The 14848-nt window shown below is 33.3% G+C and overlaps 1 protein-coding gene across 1 annotated transcript; it reads left to right on the top strand.

Moving 5' to 3' along the window:
- The first annotated feature begins 8924 nt into the window (after positions 1–8924).
- LOC140990602 (alpha-soluble NSF attachment protein-like) lies at positions 8925–14029 on the top strand. Its single transcript, XM_073460380.1, has 9 exons — positions 8925–9171; positions 9592–9641; positions 9716–9788; positions 10229–10308; positions 10579–10730; positions 11161–11320; positions 11405–11452; positions 11699–11779; positions 13731–14029. The coding sequence occupies exons 1-9, from the start codon at positions 9027–9029 to the stop codon at positions 13809–13811; spliced, it is 870 nt and encodes a 289-aa protein (XP_073316481.1). The 5' UTR covers positions 8925–9026; the 3' UTR covers positions 13812–14029.
- Positions 14030–14848: the final 819 nt, after the last annotated feature.

The raw sequence follows: 14848 nt of genomic DNA, 5'->3' as shown, positions 1-14848 counted from the left end.
GAAAAGATATTTGAAATGACATATATGTTTGATGTATTTCAAATTCATTATTATTATCATATTAAAAATTCACTTAAAATTACTTCATTTATACAATCAAATGAATTTAATATTCATTTATTTGAAATCCATAACTTCAAAGCATTCCATCAAAGTGCAATCTAGTTGTCCAAGATCTAGAAATGATAATCAGATATTAAGTTTCTTGATCATAAAGAGGGTAGTGTGGGCAACATTCGCAACTTTTAGAACTTATGCGTTCCTATAATATATGTCTCAAATGCTAGAATTGATACAATTAGAAGCACCATCACATGTTGATGTCGAGGAAAACTCAATCTTAAATTCACAAACGAATAATGCATCGGCTCATATCATGCATCTTGGCTCATTGAGAACTCGTGTCAGTATCGAATGGATCTCGATTTCAAGATAAACATAAAATCTCATTCCGTATTATCAAAATAAATAAATAAATAATAAAATAGCACTGTCTCAAATGATAATAAGGGTAAATTAGGAAAAATCTTAAATTCCAGTTTCAACTTAGGATTTATTTCTTAGATCCTAAAATTTTTATTTGAACTCCTCAATTTTGACAAAGTGAAGAAAAAATATCCTTGATATTATAACTTAGTCAGAAATGATATAAGACTAGAGGTAAAATTATTTCAAATATACAATATTATTATTACTATGTAATTAAAAGTTTGAGGAGTATATTTTCTCAAAATTATGGATCTGAACATATGTTTGAGATTAAATGTTTACATATTTATTCAAATACTTTGGATTATTTAAAAGAAGAACTAACCAATGTTAGAGTGAAAAGAGGAACACATCAAAGTCCTAAGATAAAGTAACGATACAAAGAAATAGATTCCTAGAAATAGTTTTGGATTCTTTTAAACTATCCGGAGATCTTAGAGAGATCCAAAAGACGGTACATGACTATGACAATCAGTTATATTATGCACCACATAAAATAGAGGAAATCTTTGAACAACAAGAAGAAATTCTAAGAACATTAAAGGATATTCAAACTAAAATCCAAACTCTAGATCAACAACCAAGTTCTAGAAAAAAGAACTCGGAAGGAAGGTTTTCACCATCTTTTGGTGCTGAACCCTTATTACACAAAAGATGGAAGGTCAAGGTAATGTCGAAACCTTTAACCAACAAAGAAAAAAATGATCAATTTGATTAAAAATATCTCAGAAAAGAAATACAGGTGATGACAACTATATAAATTATTAATCTAGAAGATGTTCAAGACCCTGCAGAGTCTTTTGCGATTCTCAAAGTTGTAGATCTGAAGATAAATAAAATAGAAGGCGAACATCCGTCAATAACTTGCTCATCTTCCCATGAACGACCAAGGAAAAGTGTGGGATCTCATAACTCAAATATGAGAGGAACCCAAACAGATTTCCAAGTAGGTGGAGAAGCATACCTATCTGGAACAAGGTCAAATAGAAATAAAATCCCCTTGCACCTAACACCCTATGGAAGGTCTGTTTAAGAACCAAGACATCAATATTGAGTTATGTTTAACCCTGATATACTAGATTTAAAAAGCAGAGAAGAATAAATCTGATGGAATTAGTTAAAATCGCTTGGGACACGACTTCGACAGAAACCAAAGAGTTAGTCCTAGCCGGATAATCTCTTAGCGAGATAGCTGAGAGAATGACTACCCTATTTAAAGCATAATGTATAGGGTAGACTATTTTAACAGTCAAGACACATAGAAGAAAAATAAATATATTCAAGCACCGTATTGTCTTGAATTACATAATATCTATTTGGTGGATGAATACATTATGCTATTCACTAATATAGATAGAATTTAGGGGTTAAAGAAAATATAGCAATGCAACTTTTCTTCACTAAAATGTGAAGTCCTTGGAAAGAAATGTTAATTAGGGAATATGTCCCTGATAATCCAGATACTTTAGCACGAATGACCTCTTTTCTCAGAGGAAATTAGCAAAATGGTTTTATATGGCAGCATTACAAAAGAATTACAAACAATTAAAGAGTATTAATAAAATTATTTCTTTATGTTGTAAAGAAAATGATCTTCCAATAATAATCGTGAGTAAACCACAAAGACAGAAAATGAAGGGTTTTAGATCTCATCATTATGCCAGAAAGGGAAAAAGTTGGAGTAGTTCTTAGAAATTAAGAACAATATGGTCTAGACCAAAAGCCAGATATTACAAATTTGGGCAAAGAAGTGAACCGTCAAGAAGTATGATGTCAACCGATTCATCAAACTCTTCTCGAAGCATGGGGCGTACACCAACGAAGAAAACTTTCAGAAGAATTCAAACCTGAGCTAGTGCAAATTTTAAAGATTTTTATTGCTTGACATGCAGAGCAAGATGTCATATTTCGACTAACTGTATACAAAAATGATTTTTGGACGTTGATAGTTAATGATTTCTGATAAGAACTTGACATTTCTTGTCATATATCTTGAACATCCACTGTCCAGTACCAGGTTGACTTCTTCAACAGGTCAATCTGTTGTATCTGTAATCACATATTAAAAATTATTTTGGTACCCACATCTATTTGGGTCTAGAACAGATTAAACCTTTTGGAAGTCACACTTGAATTATCTTGACAGATTTTCCAATTTCATGTCTATAATAGGCTGTGTGATTATGCTGAAATCTTGTTAATTTTTTGTGGTGTGCGCTTTAAAAAAATTTTCTTGGTCTTCTATTCTGATCAGTTAGCCTATATCTCTTTTGAACATGTTTACAATTATAGTAATGATTATTTGTAACCTTTGCTTAGTCTGTTTCTGAGCCAAGCTGACTTAGAACTTTTAGGTTCTACATATCCAAATTCATGAAGCATTCCATTGTTCTTTTGATAGACATGTTAACTAACTTGAATTTCAAGTTCTAAATGTTCATATATTGTGCTTGATATGACAAATCTATGTTTTTAGATTTATTTTTTTCTAAATACAACTGATTACTTATTTCAGAAAAGTTGCATTCATTATGAATAAAGTCTAAGATCGATCTATCACCAACTTGCTTTAAATCTTCATGCATATTTTCAAGTGGAATAGATGATTTTATCCATGTGTTAACTAAATTAGTCAACTTTTGATTTTCAATCATTATTACTTGGATTTCAGATCATATTATCATTTTCATTCGTGAGAATATTAACTTTTGTCTTAAGACCGTCAAGTTCATTGTGTTGTTCACAGCTCGAACTACTATACTTATATGTCCGACATTTGTTTTCTTCTTTGACTTCCTCAAATGTTTGCGAAAGTCTTTTATAATCCATTACCATCTCTTTTAGTGCATTGATCAGATCGTCTCGTGTGAGTTCATCAGAAGTGAAATCAAATACCTCATCAAGGTTGGATTCTAGATCTTTATCAGCCATATACACTTAACTGTTTCTTCGTCACTATCACTGGAGTTATGGGTTTCTAAGTCTGTCTTAGCCCATTTGCTCTTATTTTTCCTTCTATCAACACCTTATGTTCTCTCTTTCTTCAATGGAATTCTTATCGTCTTTGGTTCTTATTTGTTAGATGATTTCTTGATATCATTCTTTGGTCTAGTGCAATCGGCAATGAAGTGGCCGTCACAATTAAAACAAGCTTCATCCGAAAAGTTTGATTCTTTCTTATAATTGTTCTTTTTATAAGAGTTTTGAAGGTAGAGTGATTCTTTTTCTCATGAATTTTCCAAAATATTTGACAAATAATGATATGGCATCATTGCTCAGCTGTTCTGTTAACTAGAATGGGTATTATTTTGTTGTGAAAAGGGCTTTTGTAACTTGTGGAACTTGTGATTGTTCTTCATTTCTGGTTCCCAGCTCGAATTAATAGGCATTCAAGTCAGCAAAAAGATCGTGTAAATCGAGTTTGTTCAGATCTTCTAACTCCCTCATGGCTATGGTCTTGACGTCTCACTCTCTTCGTAAGACTTTCATCACTTTAAGTGCAACCTCCATGTTGTTGTCCTTCCCAAGAGCTGCCAGTTTGGTTGCTATACTGCTGAACCTTCATCATATTCGTTCATTGTTTCTCTGGCCTTCATCTTTATATTATCAAACTTTTGAAAAGCCACATCAGCTTGTTCTCTTTTTTCTAATTATTTCCTTCACAAATATGTGTTAGTTTTTTCCAGATTTCGTTAGCAGTTGAACATGTTCTAATTTTACTGAACATGTTTTTATTAAATTTCTTATAAATAATATCTTTTGCAACGTTGTCTAGATTCGATTTTTTTGTCCTCGGCAGTTTATTTCATCCTGGGTTTCTCTACCTTTTGAGGAGAATAATCTGTTATACCAATGATTGTATTTGCTTTCATAATATTCATTGGTTCATTCGTGATGATATACCACATATTATCGTCTTGAGCTGAAAGATGTGCGTGTATTCAGATTTCCAATTATCGTATTCTTCTTATGAAAACATAGAGATTTTGTTAAAGGAGGCCATTTGATATATTAGATATTCGGAGATTGGAATAAACAGCTTTCATATCACTTGTTAGAATCAAAGATAACAGTTTAGAGGGGATGAATGAATAGTTACGCAAGTTATGTCAAATAATGTGAAGCCTAAGCTGTGTTAACAGCTCAAGTCAATATTCCAATCAGACTGAGTAATTTGAACTTCTAGAAACAAGTTCTAAGTGCGGAAACTGCTCAGTTACTTAGCGAATATGATATAAAAGCAACAACCCAATTTTCGTCAGCTGACTTATCATTATAGATGGTAGTCTTAGCAGCATAAGTAAATAGAAGTAAATAATGAAAAAAGTTGTTTATGAAAGTTCAAAGTCTAAGCTTCTATGTTTTTACTTCTTCTGTTTCCAAAAGGATTTCACTAGAATATTTGATCAGTACAAAAACTTGTACAAACCCACTTCAACTCGGTTCCACAACCCTAATGAGCTGAAACTCCTCGCATTGTTTTTTCCAACTTGATCTGTTCAGATACATGCTTCTAAAATTAGCGACAGTTTTTGATAAGCCATTGCTAATTAGCAACGGTGTTGAATTGAAGCGAAAAAACTTACCCTAAATCGAAACTAAAATCGTCTAAAAGAGAAAAATTTATCGTAGATGTGAAGCGGTGTGGAGGAAAATGGACCGAAAACGCGAATATTTATAGACAATTTACAACGTTTTTTGGTAAAACCATCGCTATTAGCGACGGTTTTTGTTTAAACCATCCTTATTTAAAAAACCGTTGCTGTTTGTCTAAAAAACATGCTAATCGACAACAGTTTTCTAAAACCGTTGTTGTTTGTCCAAAAAAATACGCTAATAGATAACGGTTGTTAGAAAACCGTTGTCTTTGCTTAAAAAATGCTCAAAACCTAAAAACCGTTGTCTTTGCTTAAAAAAATGCTAAAAAACAACGATTTTCACTAAAATCGTTGTTAAAAAGTAAAAGAAAACAGTTTTTTTGTAAAACCGTTGTCTTTTAAGTGTTGTGTATTCAGTATTTTCTTGTAGTGCTAGGACCCAAGGGCTGCCGTTAGGGAAGAGTCCACAACCGCATGGAATTTTTCCATGTGCGCGTCAGGCTGTTACTGAGGGTAAGGCTCGTGACGTGGGCTAGGATGGTCTAGGCTGGTCCAGTAGGGTCTAGGGAGGATGGTCAAGGGTCGGGACAGAGGTTGGGGCCGCTGGGTCAATGGTGGCTCGAAGAAATTGGAAGAGAGGGCTGCGGTTGTGAGGGGCTGTGCGCAGGGACCTCTCGCCGTGGGCTGGTGGTATCTATTGGGGTTAGGGTTAGTTCTGATCCTAGGTGGCTCGGTGGTGGCTCGATGGATTTGGGCCGTGGCTTGATGGGGAGCGAGCTAGGGTTCGAATTTTCGAGTTTAATGGGAAAGGGTTCGAACCATGGTCTACGGGGGTCGGTTCATGGTTCATGAGGGTATTTTAGGAATAAAAAATTTATGTTTAAAGTTTAGAAAGAAAATATTAAAGTAGGGATTAATTCGAAATTAAAACGCTTTATGAATTATTAATTAATGAATTAAATCAAAAAACCCGAGTTACATTAAATAAAAATATTAAAAAATTAAATTTAAGCTTAAATAATTATTTGGGATAGTCTCGAGTCAATAAAAGAGAGAAAAAGTCAAAATCGAGAATTATTAAATCCAGGAACAAAACGATCATTTTACACATGGGTAGTACGAAATGAGTTGGCAGTGTCTCGAGGGATCATAACGCATGCTAAATGATATTTCAAAATGTTTATGATGAAAATATGAGATTTTATGATTTATGGTAAAGCTGAAAAATTTTTACTGTTAAAAATGCTATTTTTCAAATTTAGAAAAGACACGATATTTTATGATTAAAAGGAAAAAAAATATTTTGAAGGATGTGAATTGACTGTGACATCAAGGATATGATATATGATTTTAGGAATATCGTGAGGGAGAAGGCCCTAGAGGGAGCCTTTTTACGTGAGAAGGCCCTAGAGTAAGCCCAACGATCGTATTTCCATTTTACGTCGGTGCCGAGTGCCCGTCTCCATGCACAATGGTGAGCTAAGACTGATCAGTTGACCAGATGATAAAAGACTAGTCACTTTCAAGGATCAAACTTAACCCAAAATGATAAATGATTGAAAGCTTTACGTTTTACGATTTATGATTTATTTATGATTACAAGCTTATTTTGAATAAAAATATGATTTTTAATGGATATGATTGTATATGTATTATTTGCTACTCATGTTTAGAACATGCTGAGTCATTAGACTCACTAGGTTTAAATGCTGCAGGTGACGATGATATTGAGGGAGGCGCTGACGCCTGAGTGGATCGAGTCCGAAAGTACACTCCCGATAGACTTTATTTTCCGCATTAGCTTGATAGTTAAAATATTTAAAGATTTTTGCTAAAGAATTTATTAGAGATTTTTTTGCTTTATTTTGAAGTTAGGATGATCATGTTAAAGGTTGGAATCGAATTGTGTTAATTGACGATTTAGGGATTTTTATGCAGTTAAGATTTTAATATTAAACTATTTTGATTTATGGAAATGTTAAGTTATTTTAAATGTTGAGTTTCGAAATTATGTATGGGAAAAAAATTATTAGGATTTTAAAATTAAAAGTAATTGACATTTCAGCTAGCCATGGGCTCACAACTTAATGTGATTCAGAACAACATTTGTTCTTATTCTGACTTATCTTAATTAGCCTCATTTTTTCATCAACCCTTTGATCAATAACGTCAGAACTCAAGTCCGATTACACCTATCCGATCTTGGTAAGAGCTTCTGTTAGCATCTCCCATTATCTTCTATGCATTATTGATAGTGTCTACAAGAATTTTAAGTTATTGTTAACGTATAGTACGGTCTCTTCAAATCATATATCCTGATCGAATCTTCAATCATCGATATATCGAGAACTGCATATGAAATCAATAACGATGTGATGTATTTTTGAGTAATAATAGTGACATTATATGTGTAACTGAGGAAACATATTTTCAAAATGCACATGTCTTACTCTAGTTAGAGATTCATCGCATTATTAACTCATTAGATCACATATGATATCTTCACTCATAGGTGAACGGTGAATCCTCGATTACAATACATTGACTCATATGTATTTCGAAATTACACTCAACCTCTCCACATGACCCTCAGTGGATTTGGTAAACGAGTCAAAGTGCATCTTAGTACGCAGAATCTCCATGTTATACCGAGTCTAAGAACTAATGATGTACAACCATAACCACATACTATTCCACTTGATAATTGATAAGCACTTGGAAAGTTCGATGGAGAGTTGTTTAGTATATATTCAAATAATTACTCATCTATATGAATGGACGACTCCATGTCCTTATCAACGAAACATACCGTCTGCATCACATATGCAAGTATCAAGCTCGGACGACCTTTAACCTTATTTTAGATGACTGAATTGACTTGTAACCATTTTAGAATATACAATACATAACTAATGAGTTTCACGATCTTACATTAAGAGGCATACCTCATGGTATCTATTGTATATTCAAGTTCGTTATCTATGCTGCTTGAATGTGTTTACAAATAAAGTAAACGCTGTAATTTGATAAAATCATAAAATATTATTAAAATAAAAATTATTTTTATCTAGTTAACAAAAGAAAGTTGTAATTAATTTTTTGTATATTAATAGTTGGGAATTTTTTTTTTAAAAAAAACAAAATAATTATTCTCAAATGTATCATCATTATTAAACATTCAAAAAGACCTTAATAAATCATAAACTCTAATGGATCGAACGTAAAATATTGAAGCCCAAAACAATTTGGCTATTCATGAAAGTTCGGAAGTCAACTGATTGTTCTCAGGTCAAACAGGGGATTGATAATGCCAATAGAAAAAGAAAAAAGAACAATCTTCCTTATTTTGTGTGGTTAAAAGTTAAAACCAATATCTTTTTAGTTCTCAAGAAAAACAAAAAACATCAACTTTTATTTTTCAAGTATCAAATTATTGTTAGAAATTATCATAAACTATGCACATGGAGTAAAAAATGACCAACATGAATTTAGCCACAACACAATAAGGGAGAAAAATCTTATTATCCCAATAATTTAAATACCAATATAAAGGTGATTTAAGATGTATTGCTAATAGTATAATAATAATAATTTAAAGTTTTTTGATATGACGATAAACGTTGGATCCGAACATCTAATTTTGTTTTTGAAAAAATAGGTTTGCACAATATGTACATGCAAAGTATTTCGTTTTGTTTTGAATATAATTCAATATTGTTGTTTAGTAATGATTTCTAAAATTCATATGTTTCAAGTATGAAAAAATAAGAATAAAGATCAAATTCATAGATACAAGGGGATCTCAAATTTATTTTAAAATAAAAAAGTGAACTTGTTATGCTATCGCTTCGCCAGGCCAAATTTCATTCATCTCCACCCCAACGTTCCTTCAAAACCCAAACCGCCATTTGCGTGAAGAACACAAAAAGGTGAACAACTATGGGGGATCAAATTGCTAGAGCCGAGGAATTTGAGAAGAAAGCCGAGAAGAAGGTCGGCGGCTGGGCCTTTTTCGGATCGAAACAGGAAGACGCCGCGGATTTGTTCGATAAAGCCGCTAATGCCTACAAGCTCGGGAAATCATGTAAAATATTTAGAAATTTATGATGCAAATTCATTTTTCCTGTATTATCCGATCGACCGATNTTTTTTTTTTTTTTTTTTTTTTTTTTTTTTTAAATCGGGTCCCGTCTTATTTTCTTCCTATTTTTGCTCTCAATTTATTGCAATATCGAGAATGTTGATAAAAGATTGCCTGTCTCTTGGTTATCACTTTGATTTGCTGCTCAGTTTTAGGATTTTCCTATTTCATCTGGTGACTAATGATACCCGATTGTTTCATTTAGTTTTTTACGGGTAATGATCATCATTAGGTCGAGTTGAATCTAAGAACTTCATGTATCGAATAAATTTAAGAGAACTCCTCTTGGCAAAATATTATTTCCATTAACTTTAGTTTTGGGTGGTCTGTGTCGCTAATGTTGGAGTTTGTTTTTTTAATCAGGGGATCAGGCTGGTGCAGTGTATATAAAGTTGGCTAATTGCTATTTGAAGGTAAGCTTTGTGCGTGGATCGAAGGCCCCCTTTGAGTACTTAAAATCTCGTACTTGTGTTTTTTATATTTGTAGTTGGATAGCAAGCATGAGGCTGCTAATGCATATGCTGATGCTGCTCATTGCTACAAAAAGACTAATTCAAAAGGTTTGCTTCTTTTTCCTTTGATCTTGGCAGGTTTAGTTATCGGCATATGTGAAATCATTTTGTCATTTATAGTTTTTATATATTGGCATAGAAATGTCTTCTCTGAAGTTTTGTAAGTCTAGATACTTATAATGATATTTTTAGGTTTCCGTGTGAAGAAACAAACCTAAAGTCATTACTGAAGATAGACAGCTTTACTTGTTAGTTTCTTTCTTGTTTATCTTCCTCCACTTCTTTGTGCCGTTTTATTTTTTGATTCGATACAATGGAACTGTAACGTTTATTAATGGAGAATTAATTTACTTAAAATTGTGAATCTGGTAGCTTATGTTGACAATTGGATCTGTTGTTGACTCTGCTTCATTTTTCTCTCGGCAGTTTCTCTCAATGTCATAGAGTCATTTATGTTCTGCCACTAATTCATCTTTGGCACTTTTTAGAGTCAATACACTGCCTGCAGCAATCCGTTAATTTATTTCTGGATATTGGGAGGCTTAACATGTCCGCCAGATATTACAAGGTAAAAATACTGTACCAGCAATCTTGTTATATCTAAAATTGTTTCTTTTATTTTAATAATATTTTTGTGACCATGGACATGAATCCCTCATCTCATCATCAATTTCTGTTCTTTATCTCTAGAAAATGATTTTTCTGCTTCAAGCAACATATCTCAACAATCGCATTGACCATTATAAATATAAAACCACAATATCACATTTATGAAATCTGGTCAAATTAGGAATTAAGTGATTGAAGAACTTTGGTTGATATTTCTTTACTTTTCTAGGAAATAGCTGAGTTGTACGAGCAAGAAGAAAACTTGGAACAAGCTATTGTTTACTATGAGAGAGCTGCTGATCTCTTCCAAAGTGAAGAGGTGTCCACATCAGCAAATCAATGCAGGCAGAAAATTGCACAATTTGCTGCGCAACTGGAACAGTTGAGTTTGCTTGCCCTCTCTGTATGTATAGTCACATGTTGCTTGAATGGGAGTTGTTTCATACATATTAGAGTCATTGGGGTGCCTCTTTTTTTCTTTTCTTATTTGAATCATTGGCTGTGGTGCTAATGCATTTTTTTTTTTCTATCGACACATTTTGATACACCTCTGTTTGGTACTCTATTGATAATTTTACTACATGGAGATGGACAAAATCTATTGCTATTTTCATCCCTAATCCATGCATTTCTGGTTGCATGTCTGCTGTTTTCCACTCCATATAGTGAACCTTGTTTGCATAAATTATTGGTGGCTGCTGAGCATGCTAGATGGAAAAGAACCCCACGCACCATTTGATCACACTCTTTGAGGCAGAAAGTATGTTCAGTTGGAAGTAGACAAAATGATAATTGGTAACATTTTTCTCAGATATCAAAAGGCTATTGAGATTTATGAAGACATAGGACGGCAATCATTGAATAATAATTTGTTGAAGTATGGAGTTAAAGGGCACCTTCTTAATGCTGGCATTTGCCAGCTCTGCAAGGGTGATGTTGTTGCAATCAACAATGCATTAGAGCGATACCAGGTATAATTTTTGAAGGTACACAAACCCAAGTATCCGTTATATAATATGTATTGTTGATGTGAATTTGTTTTTCTTTATTTGTAGGATTTGGATCCAACATTTTCTGGAACACGCGAGTACAGATTGCTGGAAGTATGTCATTTTCCTCGAGCATTGATTATGTATATTTATATTTTATACTCTTCTCAATGTTTTGATGGCTATATCCAATCCTTCTGTTAAATGGATTTTTCTTGTTAAAAAACTTTGCTAATCATTATGTTTCTTCTATATTTGTTATTGCTACTGGCATATAATTTATGCTCTGTTTTTCAGCATCGATCTGTGTTTTCAATGAGAAGTTCATGTATTTATGATTGCTATACGTACTGATCACAGGATTTAGCTGCTGCGCTTGATGAAGAAGATGTTGAGAAGTTCACTGGTGCTATTAAGGAATTTGACAGCATGACCCGTTTGGTAAGTGAATGGTTCTGTTAGTTTTTTTAAACTTGATTTGGAGTCTTATGTCGTGATTTGTACTTGTGCAACAGCCTATCTCTGTCGATAATCTGATTCAAATTATTTCTCCATGAGGCATGGCTTAATACTTTAATTCATTGTTTGTAAATCAGTCATTATTTAAACTTCTAGCTAGTTGTGTACATTGAATCAGATTGTCTTTGATCATCCCTTACATTATGCTTAATTTTAACAGAATATGCCTTGGGTTTCATGTGTCAATATGTGGTATTATTTTAGAAAGAATGTCTAAGTTGTTTGTTTAACAAGAAGATAGCTGTTGGTTCTATTTGACAGTCATCTCGGCCTTTCGATGCCGCTGTCTTTTGAGATGAAGATTTTCAAAAGGAAAAAATGGTATGAAAGAGCAAAAAGTTAGATACCACTTGCATAAAAAATTCGAGCTCATGGATGTGGGGTGACGATAGTTTTCGCTTTAAGATGCCCTTCACGTATAGGCCAAAATTGAGAAGATATTTCTGGTAAAAATATCCGAGGCGTATATGTGCATATTGGTCTCGTATTTGATAACCAGTATTTTTACGCACTCAAGATCAACTTAATGCCATGTAAAGGAAATACATTTCAGGAATTGGAACTTGTGATCTCGAAGAAAAAAGCTCCTTGTTTGAAAAGCTTGTATTTTGTGGGATGTGGGCAAACGATAATTTTTTAATTGAATACGAGGAAATGATAAATATCATTATCATTCAAATATTACTCTGGCAAAGCATCATTTGTAATGTTGGAGGTTTAGGTCAGTGAGGTTCTTTCCTTGAGTTGCTGTCTCTTTAAACTTGTCTATCACTTTGTTGAAGAACCCAAAGTATGAATTTGTTAGCATTGAAATGAATATGAAAAATATTTTTTTCATAGTATGATTATGGAGAAGTTGTCACGTGTCAATGTCTATTACTTTCTCTTGAAACTTGTCTAAACACTTGGCTTAATATTTTAATGCATTGTTTGTAAATCAGTCATTTTCAAATTTATGGATATGTTCTATATTTCAACTGTTATTATCTAATAGAGAATACTTAAAACTACAGCTTTTGAGTTTGGCGCCGTTGGTCACTGGTAGATAAGCCAGTGCTGACAGCGGACATCACATCTCATAATATAGTTAAGTTGATTCGGTTGTCTGATGTGATCCTTGTGAGGACCATTATTGGCTAATTGTTTCTGTCTGTACCTTATGAGATTATATTGATTTGTTTCTATATAACATGTTTAATGTTGTTAAAAGTTCCCTTCATTGTGAAGCAAGGACTTGCTTTTGTTGTTGCATTTGGGGTCGTGGAAAGCTGTAATTATGGGACGTCTGAACCCACAGTCCTGTGCATGTCTATCTACTATCTTACCAAGTTATTTCTGCTGACTTAACACGATTTAGATTCAGCTCTGAAGCCTTTATTTTAATTTGATGCAAAATTTGAAAAATATGATTTGTTGTAAGTTCAAAATTCTGCAAAAGATATGGCCTCCCTGATCTGAATGTTAGATCAGTCTGATATCACTTTTGTGAGTGAATTTGTATAAGGAGTTGAGACTTTATATGTGCGTAAAAGCTGAAGAGTGTAAGCGGGTTTCATTATATAAAAAAAAAAACTTGTTGCAGACTTTATATGTGTGTAAAAGCTGAAGAGTGTAAGCGGGTTTCAATATATAAAAAAAAAACTTGTTGCATCAAGGTCGATTCCTGATGCCAAATTTTGGAATGAATGTATGTAACGTTATTTGGTTGGGAAGGTCAAATTACTCCGTCAACAATCAACTTGAATATGCCGATTTCATGCATTCCTAACTCATCTACAAGGTCTATTCTGTGATGTTGACGTCTCATAAGGTCTGAAGGTCTGTATATTTATTGATTGACGATTGGTAACTTTGGCATACTTTCTTCATACAGGATGCCTGGAAAACGACGCTTCTCCTTAGAGTGAAGGAAGCATTGAAGGCCAAAGAACTAGAGGAAGATGACCTTACCTAAAAGATCTTAGTAATTCGCTTGGACGGTTTCTTCGACATTGTTTTCTTGGTTGTGTATTATTGTGCTTTCATTACTCTTGTCTTGGTTGTGTATTATTATGCCCTCGTTACTCTGTGTTTCTTTTGGACGACTTGATGAATTCTTATTTGCACGGAACGTTCTTGGTTCTCTCGGAAGGCTCTTGATTATCTCCTAAACTTGCGTGATTTGACACTATATATGTTGGTTTGTGCGACTGCAGATTGTTTCAGTTTATGTTTCAACTTGTTCTTTCTATTGTTTAGGTGGATTAATACTTTCTTTAAAAAATCAGGTGATATATTTATCAAGGTTTTATAAAACGTGAAACATTGCTGTCAAATTTCAAGCTATATAAGTTTAAGTATGGTATAATTATATAAAATTTAACAAAATAAAAGCATAACCATCTAAGTTCCAAAAATCACAAATTCCTTATATGAAAACTTTCTTTAATTCACTAAATGTAGCATAGAAACATCATCTTGTTTCTTATTCTCATGTCACGAAAGTAATGAGTTTGGGAGTGGGGAGAGTCTGATGGAGATGAGAGTTTCCCTCACTAACTTATTGTTTTGAAATATTTCTTTAGATTTATATATTTTTAGATATTATACCCGTACAAGTTGTTGGTCTCACGTGCGGAATTTGAGATAATAAAACTCGAAAATAAAGAATAAACTGGACACCGAGATTTACGTGGAAAACCCCTAAAAATTATTAGGGTAAAAAACCACGGGCAAGATGAAAGGAATTTCCACTATAATATTTTGTGGTGTACAACCCACTCACTGTGTTTCCAAAGAGAACACACACTCTCTTAATACAGGAGAACAAACACCTCACAAATATTATAGAATGCTATAAGATGAGAGAAAACTCGAAGAAGGGATGATATGAAATGAAGGAATGGAGCTCTATTTATAGAGCCCCTGTCAGTGTGAACACGCGTTAAAAACGCGTTATCTGAATTTCCACGACATTTCCTTTTCCCACGTTTTTTTTTATTTTCTCCGCCA

The sequence above is a fragment of the Primulina huaijiensis genome, chromosome 12 (genome assembly GCF_012295235.1).
Source record: "Primulina huaijiensis isolate GDHJ02 chromosome 12, ASM1229523v2, whole genome shotgun sequence".
Lineage (NCBI taxonomy): Eukaryota > Viridiplantae > Streptophyta > Magnoliopsida > Lamiales > Gesneriaceae > Primulina > Primulina huaijiensis.
This window is presented reverse-complemented; position numbering and strand designations above follow the sequence as displayed.